The sequence below is a fragment of the Juglans regia genome, chromosome 3 (assembly GCF_001411555.2).
Source record: "Juglans regia cultivar Chandler chromosome 3, Walnut 2.0, whole genome shotgun sequence".
Lineage (NCBI taxonomy): Eukaryota > Viridiplantae > Streptophyta > Magnoliopsida > Fagales > Juglandaceae > Juglans > Juglans regia.
The window spans coordinates 31,633,006-31,660,978 of record NC_049903.1 but is presented as its reverse complement, the minus strand read 5'-3'; the positions used below and the strand labels follow the sequence as shown (position 1 = coordinate 31,660,978).

The 27,973-nt window shown below is 33.7% G+C and overlaps 3 protein-coding genes and 1 non-coding gene across 5 annotated transcripts; 1 reads left to right on the top strand and 3 right to left on the bottom strand.

Annotated features, from left to right (window-relative positions):
* Nucleotides 1-1,989: 1,989 nt before the first annotated feature.
* On the bottom strand, nt 1,990-2,892 carry LOC108979181 (glutathione S-transferase U8-like). Its single transcript, XM_018949787.2, has 2 exons — nt 2,578-2,892; nt 1,990-2,331 (listed from the first exon to the last, which is right to left on the bottom strand). Exons 1-2 carry the CDS (start codon nt 2,890-2,892, stop codon nt 1,990-1,992), a joined length of 657 nt encoding a protein of 218 aa, XP_018805332.2.
* An 8,236-nt stretch (nt 2,893-11,128) lies between these two features.
* Nucleotides 11,129-14,634, top strand: LOC108979179 (rop guanine nucleotide exchange factor 7-like). 2 transcript variants are annotated; one of them, XM_018949784.2, is made up of 7 exons: nt 11,130-11,961; nt 12,078-12,194; nt 12,319-12,473; nt 12,956-13,030; nt 13,111-13,401; nt 13,484-13,840; nt 13,970-14,634. In XM_018949784.2, the coding sequence occupies exons 1-7, from the start codon at nt 11,574-11,576 to the stop codon at nt 14,450-14,452; spliced, it is 1,866 nt and encodes a 621-aa protein (XP_018805329.2). In that variant the 5' UTR covers nt 11,130-11,573; the 3' UTR covers nt 14,453-14,634. The 2 variants fall into 2 exon arrangements, with proteins under 2 accessions (XP_018805330.2, XP_018805329.2); XM_018949785.2 differs by lacking the exon at nt 12,078-12,194 and having other exon boundaries at nt 11,129-11,961.
* A 204-nt stretch (nt 14,635-14,838) lies between these two features.
* On the bottom strand, nt 14,839-14,910 carry TRNAP-AGG. Its single transcript has one exon. It is a non-coding gene; the product is annotated as a tRNA-Pro (tRNA).
* Nucleotides 14,911-19,157: 4,247 nt separating this feature from the next.
* Nucleotides 19,158-21,393, bottom strand: LOC108979180 (patatin-like protein 2). The gene is made up of 7 exons (XM_018949786.2): nt 21,220-21,393; nt 20,796-20,977; nt 20,509-20,698; nt 20,155-20,316; nt 19,725-20,027; nt 19,405-19,577; nt 19,158-19,236 (listed from the first exon to the last, which is right to left on the bottom strand). Exons 1-7 carry the CDS (start codon nt 21,349-21,351, stop codon nt 19,158-19,160), a joined length of 1,221 nt encoding a protein of 406 aa, XP_018805331.2. The 5' UTR covers nt 21,352-21,393.
* Between the last annotated feature and the right edge of the window lie 6,580 nt (nt 21,394-27,973).

Here is a 27,973-nt window from a genome sequence, read left to right as displayed (position 1 = left end):
TAGACCATATATGTATGATTAGATTCTGAGGCTTTGAGTTAGGCAGCCAATGTGAGTGATGCACGACTTGGGAATAAGTTATAGGATTAACTAGCTTGATGTGCAAGAGCCGAAAGGTAGGCACAATGGTTGTTAGGAAAATGATGGTAAGATAGACAAGAAGATATTATTCTATCAATTTAATAACCGACTTTTTGATCAAGCACCTTTAAGGCTGCGTTTGGGTAGCCAACATACTTTAGCACTTTCCAAGTATTCTCGTACTATTGGAAATACTCCACATGCCAAACAACTTAAAATATTCTCAATAGGACCCACAAACTCACTTCAATCTCTACTCATAACTATTCACAAACATTCTATAATATTTATTACTATTATATATAAATTAAAATAAAATCACTATAATATTTATCACTATTAAATATAAATAAAAAATAAAATCACTATAATATTTATCACTATTATATATAAATAAAATTAAAATCAATAATATTTATCACTATTATATATAAATAAAAAATAAAATCACTATAATATTTATCACTATTAAATATAAATAAAAAATAAAATCACTATAATATTTATCACTATTATATATAAATAAAAAATAAAATCACTACAATATTTATCACTATTAAATATAAATAAAAAATAAAATCACTATAATATTTATCACTATTATATATAAATTAAAAATAAAATCAATACTATTTATCACTATTATATATAAATAAAAAATGAAATCACTACAATATTTATCACTATTAAATATAAATAAAAAATAAAATCACTATAATATTTATCACTATTATATATAAATAAAAAATAAAATCACTATAATATTTATCACTATTAAATATAAATAAAAAATAAAATCACTATAATATTTATCACTATTATATATAAATAAAAAATAAAATCACTACAATATTTATCACTATTAAATATAAATATAAAATAAAATCACTATAATATTTATCACTATTAAATATAAATAAAAAATAAAATCACTATAATATTTATCACTATTATATATAAATAAAAAATAAAATCACTATAATATTTATCACTATTATATATAAATAAAAATAAAAATCAATAATATTTATCAGTATTAAATATAAATAAAAAATAAAATCACTATAATATTTATCACTATTAAATATAAATAAAAAATAAAATCACTATAATATTTATCACTATTATATATAAATATAAAATAAAATCACTATAATATATAAATAAAAAATAAAATCACAATAATATATAAATATAAAATATAAAAAAATCAATATTTATCACTATTATATATAAATTAAAAAATAAAAATCACTATTATATATAAATAAAAAAAATAAAATCACTATTATATATAAATAAAAAAATAAAATCACTATAATATATAAATAAAAAATAAAATCACTATAATATATAAATAAAAAATAACATTAGTATAATATTTATCACTATTATATATATGAAAATAAAATCATTATAATATTTATCGTTATTATATATAAAAATAAAATAAATACTACAACATTTATTAATATTAAAAAATCACAATAATAAAATCACTATAATATTTATTACTAAAAATAAAATCATTATAATATTTATTGGACCTATACTTTTTTCAACTACCTATTCAAAAGTCAACAACTCAACATATTTCACACATCCAAACAACTTAAAATTAATGCTCTCAATGGGACTCACAAACTCACTTCAGTCTCTATTCATAACTATTCACAAATATTCTCAATATTTTTCAAGTATTCTCACTATCCAAACGTACCATAAGACTAATTAACAACGCCAATTAAAGGACAAAATAAAAAGAAAAGAAAAGAAGATCAAAGGCCTTCAGACGGATCAAAAACAAGATAAGTAGTTGAAGCAGTGGATTTAATTGCCATGATCATGTACGTATATACTTGGAATTTTGGAGGCATTACAGCTAGGTCCAAAGTTTTTTTTTTTTAATTAGCGGGTTAATCTTTTCTTCCGTAAATAGGAAATCACTCCCTCTCTTGGAGGAAGATTTTCCTTGATAACATTGCTTCTCACAAATTCAATGCTCCAGTTGCTCAGTTTGGGAAATTTGTCTCTCGTCATCAACTCTACCCCAGTAACTTCTTCAATGGTTCCAAGCCAGAAGCCTACGATATTAGCTGCTATGTCTACCATTCCAATCCTCTCTCCTCCAAAGAACCTCTTTTCCTTTAGCTCATTCTCCAGAAACATTAGAAGCTCAGTTGCTTCTTCCACTGCCTTATCACTCGCTTCTCCTTCATCCCAGCAAGCTTGCGTTATTGCAGGCATACACTGCAAAAAATAGAAAAATAACACTAAGTAAGGACTCAAAAAGGATCTAGTCATATCTGAATTTAAAATTAGTCAATATTATAATTGAAATTCCTTATAATTTATTATAAAAGACGAAAAAACTTCTGTTTTATTTTCAAACAATATATGCAGGATGCTGGTCTCCTTGAGAGTAATAATACATATACACACACACACACATATATATATATATATATATATATATATATGTATGTATAGATTTACCTTGTCGTCAATGAACTTGGACCAGAAACGTGCAGTGGCTCTCTCGTAAGGATCTCTAGGCAATATGGGAAAACCCTGCGGCCTGGTCTCATCAATGTATTCAAGAATCACAAGGGACTCTGCAATAGGATTTCCATTGTGTACAAGCACGGGAACTTTCTCATGGATGGGGTTATATTTGAGAAGCAAAGGACTCTTGTTGCCTAAATCTTCTTCAATGTATCTGTAGGGTACTCCTTTCAGTCTCATAGCAGTCTCTACTCTGCGACTGTAAGGGTTTACCCAAACATCAAAGACCACCACCTCTTCGCCCATTATAACTAGTACTGCAAGACCTTGCATGCACGCACGGGCACTTCAAATGGTTGCATGACTCTGCCTCTTGGGTTTGATGCCCTTTTATAGTGCAACCATATCAATACAATTTGGATCTAGACATGACATCAAAGGGTTGGTTGGTAATGGTATGATATCACATGCAGGTTCGAGATTTTGACTATAGCAACCCTGGCAAGTTTTTTGTGGCGTTATTAAAAAATATATTTGCAAGTCTATTTATTTATATACCAAGCACATTATTGATGTAGCAGCTAGAAAAAAGTATACTGTATTTTAATGTTTTATAATTATAATGAATTTCAAAATAAACAGTGTGTCACCAAATTGTAAATAGCACATCAACTTTATACTTCCAGCTAGATCGAAAGAAATTGAGCTGATAGATGACTGCACGTAGCTAACTTTCCCGTGAGGGAATAATCCAATCCGACTGCTCTAGTGCAATGAACTAAACCATAATATTATTATGGAAAATGCTAGTTTTCCTCTTGGATTTGATAGCTAGAATACTGTATTTTTTTAATTTTTAAATAAGTTACTATTAGTATATTTGTATATATATATTTTTAAAAAATATTTAACTATGTTTAAAAAATATTTAAAAGAAAAAAAATGTAATTATGTCCAGTGATACATGCTGGATAGAAGAGTAGCATGATCCTATAATCTATTACTAGGGCTGAGCAAAAATTAGAAAATTCCAACTCTGAATCCAGCTCTGTTCTGATTCCGACAAAATGGAGTCGGAGTCCATTTTTTTTAATTTTTCATTTGGAGTCAGAGTCGAATGTATCGCTGGACTAACACCAATTTCAACTTTATGCTTTGACTCCGGCTTCGAATTTGTACTCCGACTCTGAATTTGACTTCGATATTGTACATATGTTATAAAAATATGTATTTATCTAGAGTAATGCTAGAGAGAAGCCACTATAGCAGCGTACACTTTGCACTCACTGCGTAGTTGCTTTTAGTTGATTGTTCCTAACACTCACTTGGGGAGATGTGTAGTCTAGATGATGCCGCATCATGTGTGTAAAATAGATGCTCGATCCCAATAGTGGCTTCTATCTATATTTATTCATTTATCTATATACTTATCATATATACTAGTATAGTTATATAATTTTAAATTTCTTGGAAAAATTGAAATTTGAAATTTGAAAAGCCATTAAATTTTTTTTTTTAAATGGGCAAAATATAAAACTACAAAAAACTCAAAAGTGAAAGTCTAAATTCTACTCCGTTTCGACTTTGACTCCGACTCTGACTTGATAGAATTTGAATTGGATCAAAACCTATACAAGTCGGAGTTAGAGTCGGATTTTGGAGAATCTGACACCGACTAAGTCCATCCTCATCCCTATCTATTACTATTACCATTGCCAATCAAACTTGGCAACAAATTAATACAGACCACAACAAAACTAAAAGGTCGAGAAAAACGCAAAAAGAGAGCCCAAGTCGGATCTTTCTTTCAGAATCAGCCACCGGTATACGTCCATGGTTTTCTTATCTCGTATTTGTAATTTATAACAAGCGGCCTGGTGGGAAAATGGGACCCAGGTCTCCTTTCCTTAAAATATCTCCAAAAAATAATAATAATAATAATAATATATGGAGAGGATGAAAAATATCTCCAGGTCCCCGGCGGCCAACATGCTAATTATTAAGAAAATAGTACTACTACATGAAGAGGATGAGATGAAAAGTACCACAACAAAAATAATTAAGAATATATGGATTTTCTTAATATTAAATGTTCTAATCTAAGGGTTTTTAGATATGAGCCAAAGACTGAGAGTAAATACTTTTCTAGCACGAGGTAAAATTTTGTTCACAGAGTAAGGACCATGCACGTACGGTACTGGGTGGAGAAGAAGTTGCTATCATGCATGCCCTGAAGTGATGTGAACAAAAGAGGAGTGGGGTGGATCAGAGATAAATAATGATATCCCGGACCAAAGAAGAACCAATCGAATTATATTGTGGCGTTAATACTAAAATTAATCCCAGCTTTAAAAAAATAAAAAAATGAAAATGAAAACGCTTTTTAGCGACATAATCTCCCATATATTTGATATATATATAGTCCACAAAAGTTAGATTTTAATAACTATCTTTTACTTCAAAAAAAGAAAAAAGACAAGTATACATAATTAATATTGCCTGTATGATCGATCGATCACATCATAGAAATCATAAATTTGTTGAACTTGATTTACTACCACTTCCTTGGCTTTGCATGCACGGGGTTATTCTAGCTGGTAATTTATGCAGGCTTTCAAGAGGAAAGGAAGAGAAACAAAACAAAAACAAAGCCTTGAGATAGAACCAAAAACGAAATAAATATGACCACATGCAAACGAATCAAAATCAAACTACAGAGTACGTGCAAAAAGAAGTGCCAAGCCTGTTTCTGTCATATGTCGATGTTTTCTTTCGGCGCGGTCATTTTAGGCAGATGTATATGGGCAAGAGAGTTGGTGGTGAATACCCGAGGTGCTAAGATGCGCTTTGAAATGATTGCTTGTAAACTCAGCACTACCAACACTTTAAAAAATTTTGATGCAGGTGGAATGTTGGTTTTTCACAAGTTTTTGAAAATGAAGGAAGACGTCATAAAATTCAGATTTTAATTTCAAAGGATAAAGCCAAGTGAAATGGGAATAATCATCAATAAATAACACATAATAAATAAGTTCCAAATTTAACTTGATTGGGGAAGGATTCCAAATATTACAATGAATAAGATCCAACACATGAGACGAGCAACGTTCATTACGAGAATAAGGCAAACGATGATTCTTTGTAATTTGACATGTGTCACATAATAAAGGAGAAGGCAATAATGAGGTAAGATGGAGATGACCATTTTTATTTAAGAAAGAAATAACAGAATGACTCACATGTCCAAGACGAGCATGCCATAAATCATATGAGGCATGAAGAGCTTTATTTTTAAGAACAGAAATAAAAGCAGAATTTTCGCACTCCAGCACATGTAGGCCACCATCTCTTTTACCGGTTGCCACCACTCTTCCCGTTTGACGATTCTGGATAGAGAAAAAGTTATTAGTAAATGTAACAGAGAGAGGAAAATCATATGTTAGTTACTTATTAAGAGAAAATTTTTCGTGAGACGAGGAACAACTAATACATCCAATAAATCAAGTGTTGGGGTAGGAGAGATGGTACTAGTGTGGGTAATTGGGAGGGAAGCACCATTCTTGACAATTACACGATCGTTACCTGTATAATTATTTGCGTGATGCAAGTATAAGAGATCTGGTGTCATGTGGGCCGAAGCCCCTGTGTTCAGGTACCAGTCTCTGGGCTTGGGCCCATTAAGAGGGCAGGAGGCGTTGAAAGCCTCAGCAAGGTGAGCTGAGTTACCGACAGCGTCTCCTCCCTGTGCATACCGCTGGGTGCACCAGTCAGCATAATGCCCTTCCTGCCAACAGATCTGGCAGCAAGGTGGGCGGCGTCCCTGTCAATTGTGAGAGCGGCCATTGCCGCGATTTGAAGAGGGGTTTCGGCCTTGTTGAGGCCGATTGAAATTTTTGGAATTTGGGCGTTGATGGCCACGATTGGAAGCGGTGAAAGCGACAGCAGGTAGGGATCCAGAAGAGTCAAGAGACTTTTGAAAAAGATCAAAACTTTCTGGCCTTGGAGACCAAGTCAGTGAAGGAAGGCAGAGGCGTTTGCGCCATGTGAGCAGTGGAGAAATTGGAGAACTCCGAACCCAGTCCTCGGAGGAACCAATGAACTTTATCAGTGCCGTCGATGGGTCTACCGATGGCATGGAGTTGATCGCAAAGAGCCTTGAATGCCCGAGCATACTCTGTTACCGAACGTGTCCCACGTTTCATCAATTGCAGATCGTTCTTGAGACGAATTTCTCGAGCCTTTGATCGGTGACTGAAGGTATTTTTGAGAGCTAACCAGACTTCACGTGAGGTAGAGAGGCCCACAACCTCAGCCATGGCTTCCTCCGTGAGAAAGGAGAGCAGAAGGCTCAAGAGGTGCTGGTCAGTGTTTTTCCATGCCAAGTGTTTGATACTTGGCATCTGAGAGCCAAAAGGATCAAAGTGGGGAGGCGATGCAAGAGTGTCATCCACATGTCCGATGAGTTCTTGGCTTTCAAGAAGAGGAAGAAGCTGGCTCTTCCATAGGAGGTAATTAGATGAGGATAGTTTGACAGTCACCATGTGAATCATGGTGTTGAAAGAGAGAAGGGTGGGTGAGGTGTTTTCAACAGCCATGGAAGCAAGATGGATCGAGAGGGAGGTTAATCCAAGCGGGCTGCTGATACCATGTTAATATTTGAGCAAAGTCACCACCTCAATCGAGGTGAGTATATTTTCTATATATTGACATTTACAATATGTATGAAAGGAAAGAATAAATAATGGAAAGAATTAATTTTGTACAGATGAATCTACTAAAATCAAGATCATTGTGTCTAGCTGAGTATTAAAGAAACATCTAAGGTAACGTATCCTTGACACAAAGTTCTTACAAGGTTTTTCATAATAATCTTCCACACAATTCTATCTTCTCTTATGCTTTGTAGGGCTAACAAACTAGACAAATTAACAAAAGACACGTGTACGTACTGTAAAATATTGAATTACATAGAGTAATCTGGTAATGAATAACAATTTGAATATAACGAACAAGATTCTAGAACACTTAAAAATGAAACACAATGTTTCATTCTACTCAGCATGTCACCTCTCTTTCCCCCTTTCAAAGCTGTGTTTTGACTCCGAGGCTTAATGAAATGGACCAAACTGGCAACATAACACTTGGGCCCCCATAAGATCTGCGTTTGCACCTGGGCCTCATTACAGACTCCCCCACTCAAAGAACCTTGCCCACAAGGTGTGGGTAAAGTTCTTGAAGCCCTTCAAGCACCTCCCAGCTATTATCTTCAACCAAAGCCCCCACCCATTTGATCAACACTTTGGTGACGGTGCGGTGCCGCTGCCATTTGAGACGTCGATCCAACATTGCTTCAAGCTCGAGTTGGACTTCTCTAGTAGCACTGACAGGTGGTAAGGAGGGAAGGGCTTGGATTTGGGACCCTAACTTCTTTTTAAGGCACGAGACGTGGAAGACAGGGTGTATCCTTGCTGCCGGGGCTTGGTCTTTGATGATTTGTTATCTCTAGACATTGAGCTGAGACGTCATGATGTTAGCCACGTTGTTAACTTTATTATTATTTTATTATTTTCTATTTGGAATGGTCCAAACAGTAGTGGATGAAGATATTACAGTGAGAAAATATATTTACAACCGTGAATTGTGTAATCGCCGCGTAATCACTTTGAAAAAAGTGAATAAAACATGAGACTCACATGAAAAAAATTAATATTTTAATAGTAGATTCCACTCTTTTTCAAAGCGATTATACGACGTTTACACACTTCACAATTGTATATAGAATTACTCAATATCTACTATCATTTCTCTTCTCAAATTTTCTTCCTGATCCACTTCTTGGTCGAAGGCCAGGAGACCCCATAACTTAATGGGATTGTTCTGTACTGGGCTGTTTCACATGGGCCTTAGAATCCTTCTGCATTCATGTGTGTTACTGCAGAAGTGCCAAAAGTTGAAGCAACTCCAACAAATCTCGAAACAAGTTTTACTTCTTATTGGCAATAAACGTGGTTGTTGGTCTTTAAGGTTCTCAGGATTCAAAAACTGAAATGGATCTGGGTTGAGGGCAGGGGTACATGGTATTTGGTATACATGAAATTTAAAAAAGAAATCAATCACTACAATTGAAAAATAAAAGTAGTATGCCACTATGCAGTATCTTAATTTAATGACAAACAGCAAGAGCATTGAGTACACTTGTCCTCTACGGGTTTCAAATTAGCAGTCAACATCAAGCTGCAAACGAATTTGGTAGCCGGTGAAGGGAGGCTTTCATTATTGCATTTTTGGGTTGGAAGTTGGAACAACCAGCACCATGAACAAACTGGAATTACACAAGTTTGGAAGCAGAAAGCCTTGCAATGGAAGTGACCAAAGAGAGATGGTCACGTACTGTTATTATGAATCCCCCAACTGCAACTCTTTCTCTTTTCCTTGCCATTCTTAATTGTTTGCGAAGATCACCATCTTCCTTCAAATAATTCCGCGTTGTTTCTCTTAAGCGCCTCATTAGTAGCTAGAGCCTGCACAATTTGATCTCCTACTTTTTTTTCGAAAATGATTTATACACTGGAGGGTTCCACAGGTATAAATGACAGTGCATGAACAGTAACTTTTTTAAAAAAAAAATATCGTGGAGCTCTTCAAACTTACTGCTCATGCATTTTAATTTTTTACTTCATGATTAAAGAAGTGATTATTTGTAAAATTATATATATTTTTTCTTTTTTCTTAATGATTAAAAATGTTAAAAAAGATACTTGAAAAAAAATTAAAAGAAAAAAAACAATAAATTTATAATTAGCGGTACACCCAGCTATAAACGCTGGACGGTCCACTAGCACTATCTTTTTTTTTTTTTTTTTGCCTTGCCTCATGTTGTGCCTGCGGAACCCTGATCGATCTTGTGTCTCTATCAGGATTCTCTTTTATTTTGTTGAAGAACTCTTAAATTAGACAATGGGTGGCCTGAACCAATGCAAGGAAAGGGAAAATTGTAAGGAGGGCGATTGCTAAAAAGAGTTTAAGATTGTGACACAAGTGTTTTTACTTGAGATTACAAGTAAGATAAATCTTATTCATTCCCTCTCAAGATTGTTAAAAAGAGTTTAACATATGACACAAAACTTTCACTTAAGCGGTTATTCGTTAAAAAAGTTAATATATGAAACTATTTAAAACATATTACATCAATTAAAATGATTGAAATGACTAAATCTATGATGAAGAGTATAAAGAAACATGAAACAGAGGATCAATTAAAAGAATAGAAAAAGAAAACTGGAATGGAGGAAATATACAATTACTTTTGTGTCAAATTACTATTTATTTTAAAAGTTTAAATTAATGAGAAAAAATAGATTTAATTATTTATTATATTGTTAACACTCCCCTCAAATGTGGACCAAACTCCTCCTAAATAAGTGGGCCCGACTCATGTAATATTTAACTAATGAGAAGAAGTGTAGAATTAAAGTTTGAATTCAGAATATCTATTTTAATATTATGTAAAATCATCACTTATCCCAAAAAATCTTAATTGATTTAAAAAAGTAGATTTAATTATTTATTATATCGTTAACCCTTTGCACCTCCAAATTACAAAATAAATTGTAAAATGACATGAGAGATTATTGTTAATAATTAAACACTGTTCTTCAAGCCTTTTACTAGCATTGCATCAATTTTATTAGAGTTTTACTATGTACAAGTAAGTTTGCGTACCAATCTGCGTACTAATATTGTTGCCTTCGTATTATAAATTCAAATTAACATTGTTTTCAATAAAATCTACTTTCTGATCAATCATATTGAATGAGTGTGCGTATTAGTACGCAGAATCGCTTATAATTAGATTTTTCCATTTTATTATGATAAGAGAACTCAAAGGATAAGTTGAGCCTTGGTGAATTCCTTGTTTTGCACAAAAAACTCCTTTGAGGACACTTCAAAATTCAAACTTGATCCAATACTTATAGCCAAAAAATTAATCGGATAAATAATCTCGAATATCTCTGAGAGAAAGAAACAAAAAAGCAGTGCCATGTATTGGCGGTCCAAATTTCCATGCTTTGTTTTTACATAATACATAATGACAGACAAAGTGGACCGGAAGCAAAACAGAGGGAAAAGACACAAGTGACCTAAAGACAGGTAATGATGTGGTTGTAATTTGGGAATATCAAGGCAAGGATAATCTAGTCAATTACTATATAATCCAGAGGTCATGAACATCTTCAAGTTTATAAAACAGGTAGACATCATTGACAGATCCGTCACTTACACTACTCCCATGACCTTTGTTTATTGTATTTTTTCAAACAACCTTAGAATAATATATACACTTCTCACTTTAATGGCCTTGTTTAAGCAAACCAAAGCAAACCAAAGTTGCCAAGAAAAAAACAAGGAAAATAAAAACAAAGCTATCTGTGTGTGTATGTGAGAGAGTGTGAGAGAGAGAGAGAGAGAGAGAGAGAGAGAGGGATTGGCAGTTTCTTGTCTGCCTTAAATCAAGGGGAAATGGTGGAGTTTAGAGGCTTCTAAAATGTAACAGGAGGACACAAGAGGCTCTTTCATGTCTCTTTCAAAGCATGTGCTTGAGCAAGCTTCGGTAATCATGACTGGCTTCATCCTTCACATGTAAGTATACTACAAATTCAAAGCTCCTCCTCCACAAGTGGAATATCCCAGCGCACTCCGTATTTTACCCTTTATTACATGCCTTTACTAGCACACATGGTTGAAAACATACGGATAGAGCTTTCAACCACCAACAAGTAATAGAAGGAACTCAACAGCAAAGTCCACAGCTCAATCTTTGTCTGCCATTGGTGAGGTTCAGAAACTTTCATAACCGGAACTTGTCTGCCATTGGTGAGGTTCAGAAACTTTCATAACCGGAACCCGTTTTCTGTTTTAAGGTCTTGGTGTCAAAGTCTCTCCAGAATTTATATTGCACAGGTAGTTTCTGGCTTTGCTATGATGGTATGGTGGTGAACAACTCCGTTTTTTGTGCTTCGCCTAGTTTTGTTGAAGAAGGGGAAGCTGTAATGGAGGGTTTTACTGAAAAGAATGAAGGCATTGAAGACAGAACTGAACGGTGCAAGGAAAATAGGGGTCGGGTCGAAACATTCGGGTATTTGATTGAAGAAGAGCGACGTGAGAGCAGTTCGAGCTCTGATTTTTTGACATCCGAGACAACAGGGCATGAGGAACAGAGTCACAGTAGCTCCGAGTCATCTTCGCCACCTTTATTGGGTTGGCCGATTCAGAAAGCTGAGGTGCCTGATTGCACCAGTACTAATGGTACAGAAGATGAAAAGAAACCCCATTTGGGTGACAGAATATTCGAGAAACAAGGTTCAGAAATATCAGGTTCTGTCTCTCTCTCTCTCTCTCTCTCTCTCTCTCTCTCATATATTCAGCACCCAAAAGCAAAATTATTGAAATGATAGTATAAGTAATCGGGTTTTTCTTTTCTGGGATCATAGAGATTGAGATGATGAAAGAGAGATTTTCAAAATTGTTGCTTGGAGAAGATATGTCAGGTTGTGGAAATGGGGTTTGCACGGCATTGTCTATTTCAAATGCTATTACTAATCTTTGTGGTATGCAATCTTTTTTATTGTTTCTAATTCTTGCTACATTGACTCGCGATGCATTTTTATGGGAAGATTATTGCATTGTATTTCCTTCTGATGATTGTTGCTCATTTTCTGCGTAATATTGTAGCCACTATGTTTGGGCAACTTTGGAGGTTGGAACCTCTACCACTTCAGAAAAAGGTGATGTGGCGAAGGGAGATGAACTGGCTTGTTTGTGTTAGCGATTACATTGTCGAGTTGATACCTACTTGGCAGACATTTCCAGATGGAAGCAAACTTGAGGTACAATCTAATTCCATTCTTGAATTTTAAAGCTATATGATATTCTTGGGATCTGCCCGAACATTTCCAGGCAGTCTCTTATCCAATTACTAATTCAGGCACATATGCAAATTGGCTACCTCATTATGGGCAAGCCTGAATTCCCATAGAAACATAAGTGCTCCAGCATTTTATGTGAGATGTAATCTAGATATTGGCTCTCCATATAGCAGTTATCTGATTATAAATTTTTGGAATTCAAGTAAAAACAAAATGCAATGCCATCAATCACAGTATTTTTCTCCTTCTCTGGCTGTATTACTAATAATGGAAATGTTGCTGCAAATGATATACTAATCACAATGGTACATTAAATTTCCATGGGATGTTTAAATCAACTCTTAACCTGTTGCTTTTTTGTATGAATCCTTCTTGATAAGTATGTTTTGCTGATCAAAGAAGGATGGCTTGACTTTTTTAATCTTTCTCTCATTGTAATTCAGATCATGACTTGCAGACCCCGCTCAGATCTCTATGTTAATCTCCCAGCCCTACGTAAATTGGATAACATGCTTCTTGTAAGTTTCTCCAGGACTTTTTAATTAGTACAATGCATCCAGTTTCAAGAGTTCATCCTCGATTTAACTCCTTTTTGCAGGAAATATTAGATAGTTTTGTCAATACAGAGTTCTGGTATGTTGACCAGGGTATTCTGGCCCCAGATGCTGATGGGTCATCCTCTTTTAGAAAAGCACTTCAGCGCCAAGAGGAGAAGTGGTGGTTGCCTGTGCCCCGAGTGCCTCCTAATGGCCTCCACGAGAATTCTAGAAAGCAGTTGCAGCACAAGCGTGATTGTACGAATCAAATTTTAAAGGCTGCTATGGCTATCAACAATATTGCTTTAGCTGATATGCAAGTCCCTGAGTCGTATTTGGAAGCTCTTCCAAAGGTTTGAAGAAAATCTAGGTATTTTTAGTGTTATGTTATTTAAAAAGACATGGATATTGATTGTTGCTCTAACTTGGTTTCAGAATGGAAGAGCCAGCTTGGGGGATCTCATATATCGCTATATTTCATCAGATCAGTTTTTTCCTGAATGTCTGCTTGCTTGCCTTGACTTATCTTCTGAACATCAAGCTATAGAAATTGCTAATAGAGTGGAGGCCTCAATCTTTGTGTTTCGCAAAAGAACAAACTCAAAACCAGCCAATAGTACAACCCGATCCAATTCAAAATCATCATGGGAAATGGTTAAGGAGCTGATGGTTGATGCTGAAAAATGGGAATTGCTAGCAGAAAGAGCAGAAAGCCTACTGCTTTGCTTGAAGCAGCGATTCCCTGGTCTCCCACAGACAACCTTAGACATGAGCAAAATCCAGTACAATAAGGTTCATATATATATAAATATATATATATATATATATATCTTTCTTCCCAATTGCGAATATATATATGTTATTATAAATGCCTTTTAATTTTGATTAACAGAGAACTGATCAAAGTATTCTGTTATCTAGGATGTTGGGAAATCAATTCTTGAGAGCTACTCGAGAGTGTTGGAGAGCCTGGCCTTTAATATTGTAGCACGTATTGATGATCTGCTATACGTGGACGACTTCACCAAACATTCAGATCAATTCTCATCACTCTCCAAAGTTGGCGTGATTGCTCGCAGGAGTGTGCCGATATCATTTTCAGTGCCTGCCTCAAGCACTCCATATAAATCGGCTTTCACCTCACCTAGCTTTTCACCATCGCAGCGAGTTAGCCCTTCGAAGGGAGAAAGATCTCCGCTCATGACTAGCAGCAAGATTCCAAATCGTGGGATAGGCGTGAAAAAAGTTCTAACAGATTATCTTAGCATCGATACCAATCTAAAGGACAATGAAAATCCTTCTGAGAGATCAGATACAAGACCAAACACAATACGAGAAGCGTCAGTATCTCAAACTGGAGTAGAGTCTGCTCACTGTACAAAGGACTCTATTGTAGAAGAATGAACCTCGAGCTTGGGGCCTTCTGAGCTCCTTTTCAGTATTTGTATTCTAAGGCAGCCCTTTCATGCATGTTTTTCATAGACAACAAGGTATATATATATATATGAGATTCGGAAGGCTTATCTTGTATTTTAGATCTTGTAACGAGATGTCTTTAGTGGTGATTAGTCGAATGCTTCGTGTTTCTCACTGGCATTTTTAATTTTACAGTTCTGAGTCTGTTAACATACCATGGAAATACTTTGGTCATCTCCTAGAAGATAATACGCGACTTGCTTGATTTCATTGTGTTTCTGCCTTCTGGTGACTTAGCAGCGTGAATAGAAAAGATCATAATAGGAGAATTGTGTTTATGGTGACTTGCTAAATTGAAAAAAATAGAGTAGTTGGGGGCATTCCGAGAATTGAACTCGGGACCTCTCGCACCCTAAGCGAGAATCATACCACTAGACCAAATGCCCATATAACAACAAACAGACCAAATGCCCATATAACAACAAACAAAGGTATCCTGCATATAACTTCAAGTGGTCCAGGCTAGGGAGTGGTTCAAGACATCTGATTCAGTAACATTTGCGCAACCATCCCTTCAAAGATAAGGAAAAAAATTGAATAAATTATGAGATTTACATAAAAAATAAAAATTAATTTTTTAATAATAAATTTTATTAATTTTTTAAATAATTACGTAATATTTACACATTTAATATAAAATTATTCCAAAAAGATAAGATAGTAATGATCAGAACCCTAGAGTCTGGACCCGAATTAATATACTTTAATTTCGAGGCTGTACATGAGGTACTATTGAAGTTACTGACTGAATTAAATTAGCGGCCATGTCTGTACGTTTCCATTTTCGGCTTGATAGAATATTGATCACCTAGCTCGGTCGAGGCTCAAGCCCCATCCAATGAATAAACTATAAGATCACCTCTCGATCGAGAATGTGTTAGCTTTCATTGGAAGGTGCAAAGGCGGCCTGGTTTATACTATGTCCTGAATTTAGATTTTCTCAAAAAAAAAAAAAAAAAATCAAGCACAATTAAAAAGTCTAATGCATGCGTACGTTGATGGATTTTTTTAGGATTGTATTAAAATAAAATTAAGAATACAAAAGGAGGAAGTGAGAAATACCAACACAAATTTTATTAAAATAAACGAGTAATTCTACATATAATTGTGAAATATGTAAATGTCGTGTAATGTTTTTAAAAAAAATAAGATATACTATTAAAAAATTAATTTTTTTCATATAAATTTCATATTTTATTTTTATTTTTTTTAAAATAATTACGTAACGATTGTACAATTTATTATCGTAAATATTTTTTTTCAAGATAGGTAAAATTAATAACAATGGACATTGATGTAATAAATTGGATACAAACCTGTGCTTCGCGTTTTTATGAGTACTTAAGAGCATTGGCAATGGCCTAGCTATCTTGAAGTCCAAATTTTAGCTAGAATGTTAGATTTTAGCTATAATATGGATTTGTAGGTACATTAGTCCACATTGGACTAGCTATCTTGAAGTTCAAATAATAATAAAATATTATATATATAATTTTTTTTTTTTTTACAAATAGAGTTGATATATTAATTAATAACTTTATTAATAAAAAAGATTATTATTTTTCAAAGATTGTAGTTGTGAAAATGTATTTATTAATACCTGATAACTTATTATTCTAATATATAGTGGCAGGCTCTATACATAAATAAGCTTAAGTACTAGTATATATACGAATCCCCGATCTGCCTATCCAAGTACACTTGCATGTACATAGAAAACAAATAATAAAGCGCACGGGAGATACAGAAAATATATAGAACAAAAGCGGGAGCAAGAATTTATTAAAATAATGATTTGGCTTGTGTGCAGTAGCTCGCCAGACTTGGCGAGAGATGAAGAAATACTGTAGCTAAATGTTGAACTTTAAATATTTAGCTAGGCCGATGTGGGTATTTTTTTCTCTTTTTACCTTTAAGTTAGACTTGCATTGGCAAATGGCTAGTCCATTGCCAATGCTCTAAGAAGAGAACTGTTGAAAAAGCAGTTCCGGGCTGGTCAACTAACCAAAATAGAGTTTGAAGTCATATATATATATATGACGATGGATCGATCATGACATCTATCAGTCGATCAAGAGAAGTACATTTGACTAATTTTAATATTATATGTAGCATACAACTCATTCAAAGAGCTTGAATGAGTACTTGAGATGCATCAAATCAAACTAGCTTATCATGTAAATTTGGTTAATTACTAGCCTAATTTATATATAATTAAGCTGAATCTGGCTGAGTTTATGTGTCAATTAAGGTTCATTTAATTCAAGCCAACTAAAATCAGATCGCTTCATTTGAAGGGGCATTAGAATGGACTCTTTCTTTCTAATATAATTAATGTCACATCATGACTTAGACTTGTAAGAAATAAAAACTAATTTGTGACGAAACTTCTTGTGCATGTAGGTATATGCCATCGCTTAATACGAACGATATATAATTTTCTCACTGGTTTTAATTAAACTATTGGCTAGTGATGACATGTTGCTCAGTAAGATACTTTTTCTTAAAAAAAATTGAATAAAAAAAATGTCAACACATTTCATTTTCGTACGTTTGATCTAATATTGAACAAAAACATGTCATGTTTTGAAATTCTCATCGTTAAAATAGCATTTTAGTCATGAAATTTTTCCCTTCTATTATATATGTTTTATATATAAAGCAAGGCCGTGAATTGAAGAAGATGTATACTTTAGAGGTACTACTCGGCCTCTTTAATTCAAAAAAGTTTAGATAACTTATGAATTTATAACCATCTCATATATGGTACAATATTTGTATAATTAAATATTTTATTTTTATTATATAACGAGGCTGGTACATTAATTTGATATTTCATGTACATTTTCATTATTCTTTAATTAATTAATTAGCTGTCTAGCTAGAATATTGTTGCCATTTCAATGTAAATTTTGCATGGCTTTCCACATACATATATAGGCATGCGACTTTGTAATTTCCGTACATCAGAATTAGACAGCTTAAAATTAATTTTCCGTGTGGTTTTAGTCTTTGGGTGATCTGAATTTTCAACCAAAGTCTAGTAATCTATTATACACACTAAAATCCTAGCACCTATAGCAATTGATCAGGGGAGTACTAACTTAATCAACTAATTAATTACTCGGCTAGTTTGTAGGCGCTATATTCATACCTGCGTCATCATGAATAGGGGTGCTATCCAAAAGGTTAGCCACCTGCCCCCACACCGGGGGGTGGGGGGAGTCGCCACCATGGGTGGGTATCCCCATTCAGATGTCGAGCGAGCCGAGAGAGATACTTAGGGCGACGACAAGAGGTAGAGAGAGAATGCGACAAATGACGACTAGATGGAGCTGGGGGCGATAGTGATGGTGACCACGGGGTATAATAGATCAGGACCTGAGGAAGGAAGACTGACAGAAGAAAGATAAAAGAGGTAGATATACACAATGGGTTGGGAAAGGCTGTTTTGAATGATAAAACGACGTCTTTTTGGAGAGTTATATTTGAGTCGGGTTTGGGCTTAGCTTGGCCCCATCCCTCGACTCCCAAAATCGAATAGAGCTAACCTTGCCCGCACGTTGGCCTTGTGCATATAGGTGCCCTCGACAGGCCCATGTGAGGGGATGAACCGACCGAATGCGGTGGGTGGCGCCACCCACCCCTAACCATGAACTCCAATAAAACACTATTAAACACGTACGTACGACACTCTTGTATTAACCTCGTGTGTTCTCTATTTTCTCCTAACCTAATTAAAGTTTGTGGGCCTCTCGACAATTGAATAATTAATAAAAGATCAGTACCTGTCTTAGTTACATACGCAATATCGACCGTAGTGTAGAAATCTGACCTGGATGTGGCGCCGGGTCCTCAGTCACACAATCAGGAAATAGGAATCAATACAGTCAAACATTTGGCTTAGTCAGAGCTATATATATTATATAATATTTTGTAAGTCTTTAATTGCATGCAGTTGATGAAAGCGATCGAGCTTTCAACTTACGTCGAATCCAAGCATCACGTACGTGCAACGAGACTTCTAATTATATATATGGTGATCAGCGATCTGCACGGCGCACGCTTTCGTATATTCTTCATAAACTTGGACATCAACATATCAGCGGTAAATATATGAAATTGCATATATAGGCCATTCGATCCCTAGCTAGAGGACAGTGAATCTGCATATAAGATATCTGCATGGCATTTGTGTGGTTGAATCTGAGGCAAAGATGCAGAAATACTGACGGGCAGTGAGACTGAAACTAAGGAAGGAAATCGAACTCATCATGATAATATTTATATATATATATATATATATATATATATATGTATATATATAGTTTAATGCAAGAAGAATAGTTCCAAGAAATTAGTTGCAATTTGATTGCGAGAAAATGCTGTAAAAAACATAGTTGGCAGGTAATTGCCTTATTTTTATTGATAACACAATAAAAAATCGAAGAAAAAACAGAAAATTAAATTACATAATTTGGATTGACTGGGTCAAATGGTGGATTATTATGTGCTTCCACCTCAACCTTACAATAATTTTTTCACAACTTCCAATTACAAATTAAAGAATTAATCAAATATCTATTTATTCATAACACAAACAATTTCTTTGATCGCTTAAATTAGTGTAACATCATTTGGAATTTGCGGCGTGTCCATTAGGGGACTTAGTATGGCGAAGCTGCCTCTCTTGGGATAGTACTTTCGCAAACCTGCAAGAAATAAACGAGTTTGATAAATATTCCATTTGACTAACATCGATTTAATTATAAACGCGATAATTAACTTATAATTAATAAAATTCATCAAATTAATTAAGCAATTGTCAAAATTTAATTAATTAATTATATATATAGAGTTATATATAGCTAGATACGTACCTTCTGAGAGCTTCTTCATTAGTTTCATGGCCAGAACGCTCGAAAAGTCCAGTTTCCAAATTCACCCTAGAAACAGGCTCTTTTAGCAATTCTTCACCAACTTTCACAAGATCATCCAAATTCTTCTTTGTGGCTATGTCCACAGAAGAGATATCCCCAGTCAACTTGTCGTCCTGTAAATACATGAATTAGAAAGGTTGAATTGATAAAAAGGCTTTTGAATTTCATATATTCATTACATATATTGGCATGCTTGCCTGCATCCGTACGTTTATGGAGAAATATTGGCGGCCATGAATAATAATAATAAAAATATATACCTGAATCCGTAGATAGCTTTTCTCTGACTGAAGGGCTTTGAAAACAACAGAAAGGTGCAAGTCGACCATATCCGCACTTGCTTGTGTAAATATATCAACAATAGGTGTGGAACCACCATTGGTTAGCCAGCTCAAAATGCCCCACTTAGCTGCCTCATGCGCATTAAGTTTCTTCGCAACTTTTGAAGATCCAGTTCCTAATGATATTACCAGAAACTTTCCGTAGTCCATCGGTTGCATGGGAAGGAAGTCTGTATTTCCTTTAGTGACCTCCTTTGTTACTTCACCGATGGCAAGCAAAGCCTAGAATATTATTTAATGCACAAATTTAGTAAATTAATTTTCTAAAGAAAAAGGAAATGGGAATTTAGATTTGTTTGCATGTGTAGGCCAATATATGATATCATATGATATATATGTACGTACGTACCGGATTATTTGCAGCAACGCCACCGTCTACTAGGTTAAAGTCTCGAACTTTTCCTGCGGGGTCTTTGGTTTGAAAGTAATGAGCGGGAAGATAAGTTGGTGCTGCTGAGGTTGCGATGCATATGTCCGAGAGTAAGGCATCTGAGCTTGGGTTTCTCTTCACCTGGTGCATGGAAAATTAATCAGATTAAAATTGGAAGTTATAATTAGAACTGAGCTTAATTAGAACTGAAGGTTATAACTTTCTAGAGCTAACACATTAATGGTCATCAAGAACATCGTAATCCCTCACTTCGCTCGTGAATGGAAAATATGGAAACGTACGTGATTTTAAATATATAGTAGTTCTACGTACCTCGTAGCTGGAGAAGACAGTTGGCTGGAGCCGCTTGATGTCAAATGTTGGGATGACAATATTGGTCAATGTCTGGTGCAACCTTGTGCTTCCAAGTTTTTCCTTGACAAGGCTGTGTAGATACTTGCCATCGTATTTTGGTCCGGATAAAGCTTTCATTATCTTTGTAATATGAGGGAACCATGAACAACTGGAATTCAAATATATCATGATCGAGTTCATGTTAATGACTGTAAAACGAGTTGTGGATCAATTAAATACAATAAAAATAAATAAATAGAGTTCACCTGTTTTGTGGGAATATTTTAGGGCATTGGTTTAGGTAGAAGTCCTTGATATCCTTGGCGGCAAACAAGGGTCGGTTCTTTTCATTTGGGCTTGTCAGCATGGCAGTCACAAGACCGCCTGTGCTTGTTCCTGCAATCACATCAAAGTAATCTGCGATTCTTGCATCTTCACCGTCCAGTTTCTGCACCATAACCAAACAAATTAAGATATAATCTAAATAATGTATATATGTTTTTGTGTTTCTATACTAATTAATGTGTGGGTGTTAATGCATGCGTGTGCATGCATATATAATTAATATATGGTGTATGGATCAGCATCATTCAATCGACTAAAAATAAAAATGGAATGCGTGATATTCTGAACGTGGAATATGCTCTTCATATTAACATGCATGCATTTTGCTAGAGTAATATAGTCGACCTGCAGCTCAGATTCTAAAAAGCTAAGGATAGTTCCTGGGATAACTCCTCTAATTCCACCACCATCAATGCTGAGAACGGTGATCAGTTTTCCAAAAGTTGAAGGCTGCAGGGCTAAATTTGTTGTTTCCATGGAGAATAAGGTACAGATATCAGAGAGCTCGAGCGAGAGAGAGTCACAGAGAGAGAGAGAGAGAGAGAGAGAGATCTTAAGAGCCTTTGAAATTAGGATTTTGCGATCTTGATATCATTTTAACAAGAATTGTAAGGTATTTATAGGCTCATGATTCCAAATTCCAACAATATAATGCGTAGTACGTGTAAGGGATCACGACCTTGAAAAAGTCACCAGATCATAAACATTCTTCAACTTGATCTCGTTTGTGCTTTCTTGGATATGACGCCCGTACTTGTTCATATTAGACCAAGTTAATTGTCAACAATTGAAAAACTCAGACAATTCTAACTTGTATGCCTTGGCATAAAAATGGTCCAATATTTACTGGTCATGGACAATGAGACATCATGCATTATACAGTACTTAACGTATGTGAGAATTGTAGGTGTGACTTGAGAGAATTTGGTAAGAATGATAGGTGAATGCAATAAAGCCAACGTGGGGCTAGTTAGGTCTGCTAGCATGGGGTACGGGGATCGGATCAGCTACATATGATCCCCAACTAAAGTCATTAATTATAAATTCCCTATATATCATGTGTATAGAAATTACAATTCAAGAACTAAAGGGAACTTCAATTACATTTAAACGCGTAAAATCTTGTTTCTCAAAAGGCGGCGATCGAAGAAATCAACGACGAATAGCAAGGTCAATTTCGGGTACTAACGATTACTTGCAGAGATGATCATTTGAATCACAAGAAATCAAGAATTCAATAAACTAAGGTACCTAATTCAATTTTAACTAGTACGTAACTTCAGCTATACAATATGATAAGTTCATGCGACCTTTGAGTACAAAAAGGGAAAAGTTCATCTTATCCAGTTCATGATCTTAAACCATGCATGCTTTATATATGATTGAATTAGGTACCTTAAAGCATATATATATATATATATATATAAACATGATCATGTACAATTTGAATTATGAATCATAGATAAGTATGTTTTATAGAATTATGCAAAATAAACGTGATGATAACCCTTCTAATTAATAAATCCAAGGGAAAAGGAACACTTTTTGAGCGTTTTTCTTTTCTGAGTTTATATGAATTTTTAGCCCCTAATCTACATATCCTATATACGTACGAACATATAAACAATATTATTAAAGAGTAACAATTTTTTTTTTTGGTTCTTTGTTCCTGAATTAATTCTCTCTTTATATTTTTCCTAGATATTTCCTTTATTACTTGTTAAACTACGACCGCAAGTACTGAAAATCCAAATATATATCGAAGTCCTCCTAAATAAAGCTTGCCGTCAATATTAATGATCGCCGATTTCTAGATCTTGATCATGTTCAATTACCTTCTTTTAAGTTTTCGATCAGAAATAGATATATATGAAATTGAGTGGTACTGTTAATATTTAAGGCCGTAAATCTTGAACATTAATTAATTAATATGGATATAATAATTGAGCCAGAAGAAGCTTAGTCCGCACGTGAAATGAGGCTCCATCTACTTAATCTGCATGAACTTAATTCATCTTTTCAGATACTGGTCATGAGAATATTTCATCGATCGATCGATTAATTCCATATATAATGATCTGTTATATCTTTGGCCGGGGGTTATATATCTTTCCATCTTCCAGTTTTTTTGTGTCTGCAAAATGAAACTGCGCAGGATGCATCTCTCGATCGGAAATGGTCATACTAACCAGAGATCGATGCATGGCAGCCGGAAATTGTACATGAGAGATCAATATTTAGAAGCATCTGTTTATTTAGAATCACTATAAAAAAACTGTTTATTTATGGTCAGTTATTTCTTATGAAAACGATTATTTTTTATTAAAATGAGTCTGATTTTGCTCCAAATAATTATTCTCGTCTCAAATAATCTCTCACAAATATATATAAATATATTTATATATATTTGTGTAGTAAATCTTAATCATAGTGATCCATTTTATTGGTTATGATCTGTAGGTATATATAGTTACAACTACTAATATAAAGAATATTAATGACACTGCATAATGATGCAAGCTTTGATCAAATGATCCATATTCTCTAGTCGTTTCTAACTTTCTGTGTGACAATTTAATGTTTTCTTTAATCTATTTCTTGGAAATATCACGTATTGGAATTCTAAACCAGATAGAGGGAGCCCATGCAGCAGCATCTGCTAGATTTTCCAGATTTCTCATATTATAATATACCATAATAAAAAGCCTTAGATCAAAGTTAGAAGGGGATTATTCTAATTTTCTTGGGCCAATTGCAGCCCATCTTTCGAGGCCTACAAGAACATCTAGCCCAAAACGAGTTCAAGTGTTACTCAAAACAGTAAAGAAAAAGTAGTTCGTTCCTACTCTCAAAGTCGTCGTAGTTTAGTGGTAAGTATTCCCGCCTGCCACGCAGGTGACCGGGGTTCGATCGTCGGCAATGGCGAGGTTTTATATTTTTAAATTGTTCGTTCCTAAGCCCTTTATATAGTAACTGTTTTTTTGGTTGGCCGGCACATGTGGTTAATTTCATGTTATTCTCGCTAAATTGTATAGAACTTCAGGGTTTCCTAACTCTCTTTTAACTTAAATTGATTATCTTTTTCTACACTATGTTCTGTATTGCTATTCCAATTTAGAGTGTGATTGACGGCTATAAGCTTGCACTCATTATCTTTTATTTGAGGGATGGAGATTGTGGATCAAGAAATTATTGCTTACAAACATCTTTGTTTACGTTAATGTACTTTCAAAATCTGATAATTCTATCGCTTAATTAGCCAACTCCTTAATCAAGGTGATGACCGAATTTCACTATTTGCTTGTGAACAATACAGATCAGTGGAACGTGTGTGGGTTTACTGTCTCAAGCTGTCATTGTTATAAGGTGGTCTGGGAACTTAGTGGACATACAACACGAGGTCAGGCACATAATTAACATCAATATACATATATATATATATATATATATATGGAGTATGTGGCATGTATATTCCACCCACTCCATATATTTTATTCAAGTTGAGTTTATACTAGCCTAAATTATCTTATTAGAACTATGAGTTTAATGTAGGTCAGGGGCCGAGTAATTGCACCCAGCCTACCCGGCCTTCGCCTGGGGTGGTGGGGTTATCTGCCCGCACATGGCGAGTACACGGACGGATGCCCGCCTTAAGGAGATGCCAAGCTGGGTCTTGACTCGTCCAAGTTTTCACCCGTCCATCCCATCCTACCTAATATATATATATATATATATTTATATATATATATATATTTAAAAAATGAGTTTTGTAATGAAATAGTTTGGATATTTTCAAAACGAGATTATTTCATTACAAGAGTGTAATGAAACCTAATCCCTCCCTCGCCCCCCTCCCCCCGGCGCGTCTTGACTCTCTCTCTCTTTGGCCTCTCTCTCAGTCAATGTCATCGCAACCAAACGTTAGTGTCCTCGTCGTCGCAACCCATGTCGTCGCCATCGTCAAAACCCTTTTTCTCTCCATCTCACCCTATAGTTGTAAGTATCTCGAACTCGAAACCCTAAGTTCTTTTTTTATTATTATTTGCAATGGAGGATGAGATTGTCAAGCCCCAAATTTTTTAAATATTGGAGATGATTCTATTGATGTTACAATGGTAACTTAAATAATAATAATAATAATAAGAGAAAATGACATGAAAACCTTCATATATATAAATTGAGTTCTTAACATGAAACCAAGTCAAACTATTCATTCATGAAAATTTGAATTATTCCATAGACGAGATTAATTTCATCGCTCTCATAATTCTAACCATCCCATGTGTTCTCTAAGCCTTGTTTTTGGCATGCTCCTCTTTAATATTTATAAAATAAGAAATTTTTACAAGTGGATGGAAAGTCTACGGCTTAATATCTGTAAAATAAGAATTTTATAAGTGGAATGTATGTACACGGCTCGGTAAGTAGGATTGATTAAGATAAGTATAACATATGAGCCTCCTCATTTATAAAAATAAAAATAAACTAATAAACAAAAATAAACGATAACTAACAAAAAATAAAAGTCTTGTATCATATAAATAAAGGTTAATTACACTTTCCTCCCTTGAACTTTCATTCAATTTATAATATGCTTCTGAAACTAAAAAATTGTATCAAAGTGGATCCTCGAACTTTCCCCTCTTCTGTCTACCAGCAGCGTCAAATCTAACGAAAATTCACTGCAAAGATGTAATTTTCATCTAATTTATTATCATTGACCATATAAAATATAAAATAATATATTCTATCAATTAATAATAAATCATTAATCATTGAATAATAAGAAATATTGCAAATAACAAAAACTAATTTAAGAATACTCACAAACAAAGAGATTCACAAAGTTGCTGCATATAGATTCACAAACACAGATCATAAACACATTGTAAAATTAACACAGATAATAAATACACAAAGAGATTCACGTTTTCTAGAAAAGTAACGCATTAACTGTCAAATTGAAGCTGTTAATTATTGTATAAACACAAATCATAAATACATTGTAACATTTTCAAGGAGAGGCGACATAGATCATATCAAAACCATACTAAGATTAATTTTAATTAAAATAGCTAGACAGATTATAATTAATACACAAAAAATCTCCACTACACAGATTCACATATTATAATTAATTTTAATTAAAACAGGTAGGCATCTAGCCATCTACACAGATTCACAAAGTATCACAAAATAGATTAATTTCTCTTTTCATTTGCACGTTGAAATCAAATCAGTACACATATGACAGATTCATAATATTTCAAAAAACCTCACCTTGATACCATGATGGCACTCCACGAAATTTTTGACCCTTCTTTAGTTATTGCAGCTTCATAGCCTTCGTTAGCCTTGAGACCCTGTAAAATTTTATGAGAAAATTAAAAATCAAAAGAAAAGAGAGATAGAGAGATAGAACATGACAGGGTCACGGGAGAAAAGATATAGACGACAAAGAGAGAAGAGAGAGATAGGGGCTTACCAGAAGAGAGAGAAGTTGTGCGATGGGACTCTCAGAGAGAGGTCATGCCGGCGTGTGAGAGAGTTGTGCCTAATTTTTATTTATAGTTTTTATAATTCTTTTATCACTTAATTTTAATTGTTAGTATTTATTATTAACAATTATTATTTAACTAGTGTCTAATTACATGTTATTAACTAAATATAATATTTTATACTAATTTCTAACTTATAAGTTATTTCTATAGTATTTAATAGGCTATTAATATTATAGACTTGTAAATAGTATTTAATCACATGTTGTTCTATTAAAGTATTACATATTATTATATTAGTTTCTAACGTAATTATATACTAGACTTAGTATATTCTATATTTAATGTAATTGTACTAGTGATTATACATTAGTTTACATATTATTATACATTAGTTATTATATATTAGTATTACATTGCATTATATATTGGACCATTGGTTATTATACATTACTATTATATGCTATTGTACTTTAGTTATTATACATTAATATTACATGTGAGGGGAAGTTGTGCCTAGGGTTAAAACTGAAGAATAATTGCAGAAGAAATGAAAGGTTTCGGGAAAGGAGGGAGAATTTGAAATCCTTAGGGCTTTAAGTCATGACGTAAAACAGCGTTGTTTTACCATATAAAAAATGTATCGTTTTACCATATAAAAACGATGTCGTTTTATGTGGACTACGGGCTGAGCTGATGTTTTGGCCATTTTGGGCTAGGATGTTAGGATTTTTTTCTTTCTAAACTCTAAAGGCCAAATCTAAATCCTAAATCGATTTTAATCTATGTTTTAACCCTAAGTTTTTTATTTATAGTTTTTATAATTCTTTTATCACTTAATTTTAATTATTAGTATTTATTATTAACAATTATTATTTAACTAGTGTCTAATTACATGTTATTAACTCAATATAATATTTTATACTAATTTCTAACTTATAAGTTATTTCTATAGTATTTAATAGGCTATTAATATTATAGACTTGTAAATAGTATTTAATTACATGTTGTTCTACTAAAGTATTACATATTACTATATTAGTTTCTAACGTAATTATATACTAGACTTAGTATATTCTATATTTAATGTAATTGTACTAGTGATTATACATTAGTTTACATATTATTATACATTAGTTATTATATATTAGTATTACATTGCATTATATATTGGACCATTGGTTATTATACATTATTGTTATATGTTATTGTACTTTAGTTATTATACATTAATATTACATGTTATTATACTTTAGTTATTATACATTACTATTACATCTTATTATACTTTAGTTATTATATATTAGTATTACATGTTATTATAAATTTATATATTAATGTTTATCCATTAGTATTACTTGTTATTATATTTATACATTAGTAAATTAGTATTACATGGTAGTAATATTGTAATAGTATGATGTTTACATATACTAAACTATTATTTTATAATAATTAGCTCATGTTACTATAGTATTGAGTTTAACTAACTATATAAGATGTAGTTATATAAAATTTATATGATTAATATATTTATAAAATATGTACATTATCTGTGTCAGAGTCAGAGGGCAAATTCGGAGTCAGAGCGGAGCCAGAAC

Coding starts and splice junctions, on each gene's coding strand:
- LOC108979181 (XM_018949787.2), bottom strand. CDS start 2,892: ATGGGCGAAGAGGTGGTGGTCTTTGATGTTTGGGTAAACCCTTACAGT. Junction 2,332..2,577: donor CCAAGTTCATTGACGACAAG/GTAAATCTATAC, acceptor TATTTTTTGCAG/TGTATGCCTGCAATAACGCA.
- LOC108979180 (XM_018949786.2), bottom strand. CDS start 21,351: ATGGAAACAACAAATTTAGCCCTGCAGCCTTCAACTTTTGGAAAACTG. Junction 20,978..21,219: donor TTTTAGAATCTGAGCTGCAG/GTCGACTATATT, acceptor GTTATGGTGCAG/AAACTGGACGGTGAAGATGC. Junction 19,578..19,724: donor AAAGCTATCTACGGATTCAG/GTATATATTTTT, acceptor ATGTATTTACAG/GACGACAAGTTGACTGGGGA.
- LOC108979179 (XM_018949784.2), top strand. CDS start 11,574: ATGGTGGTGAACAACTCCGTTTTTTGTGCTTCGCCTAGTTTTGTTGAA. Junction 12,195..12,318: donor TGCTATTACTAATCTTTGTG/GTATGCAATCTT, acceptor GTAATATTGTAG/CCACTATGTTTGGGCAACTT. Junction 13,402..13,483: donor ATTTGGAAGCTCTTCCAAAG/GTTTGAAGAAAA, acceptor ACTTGGTTTCAG/AATGGAAGAGCCAGCTTGGG.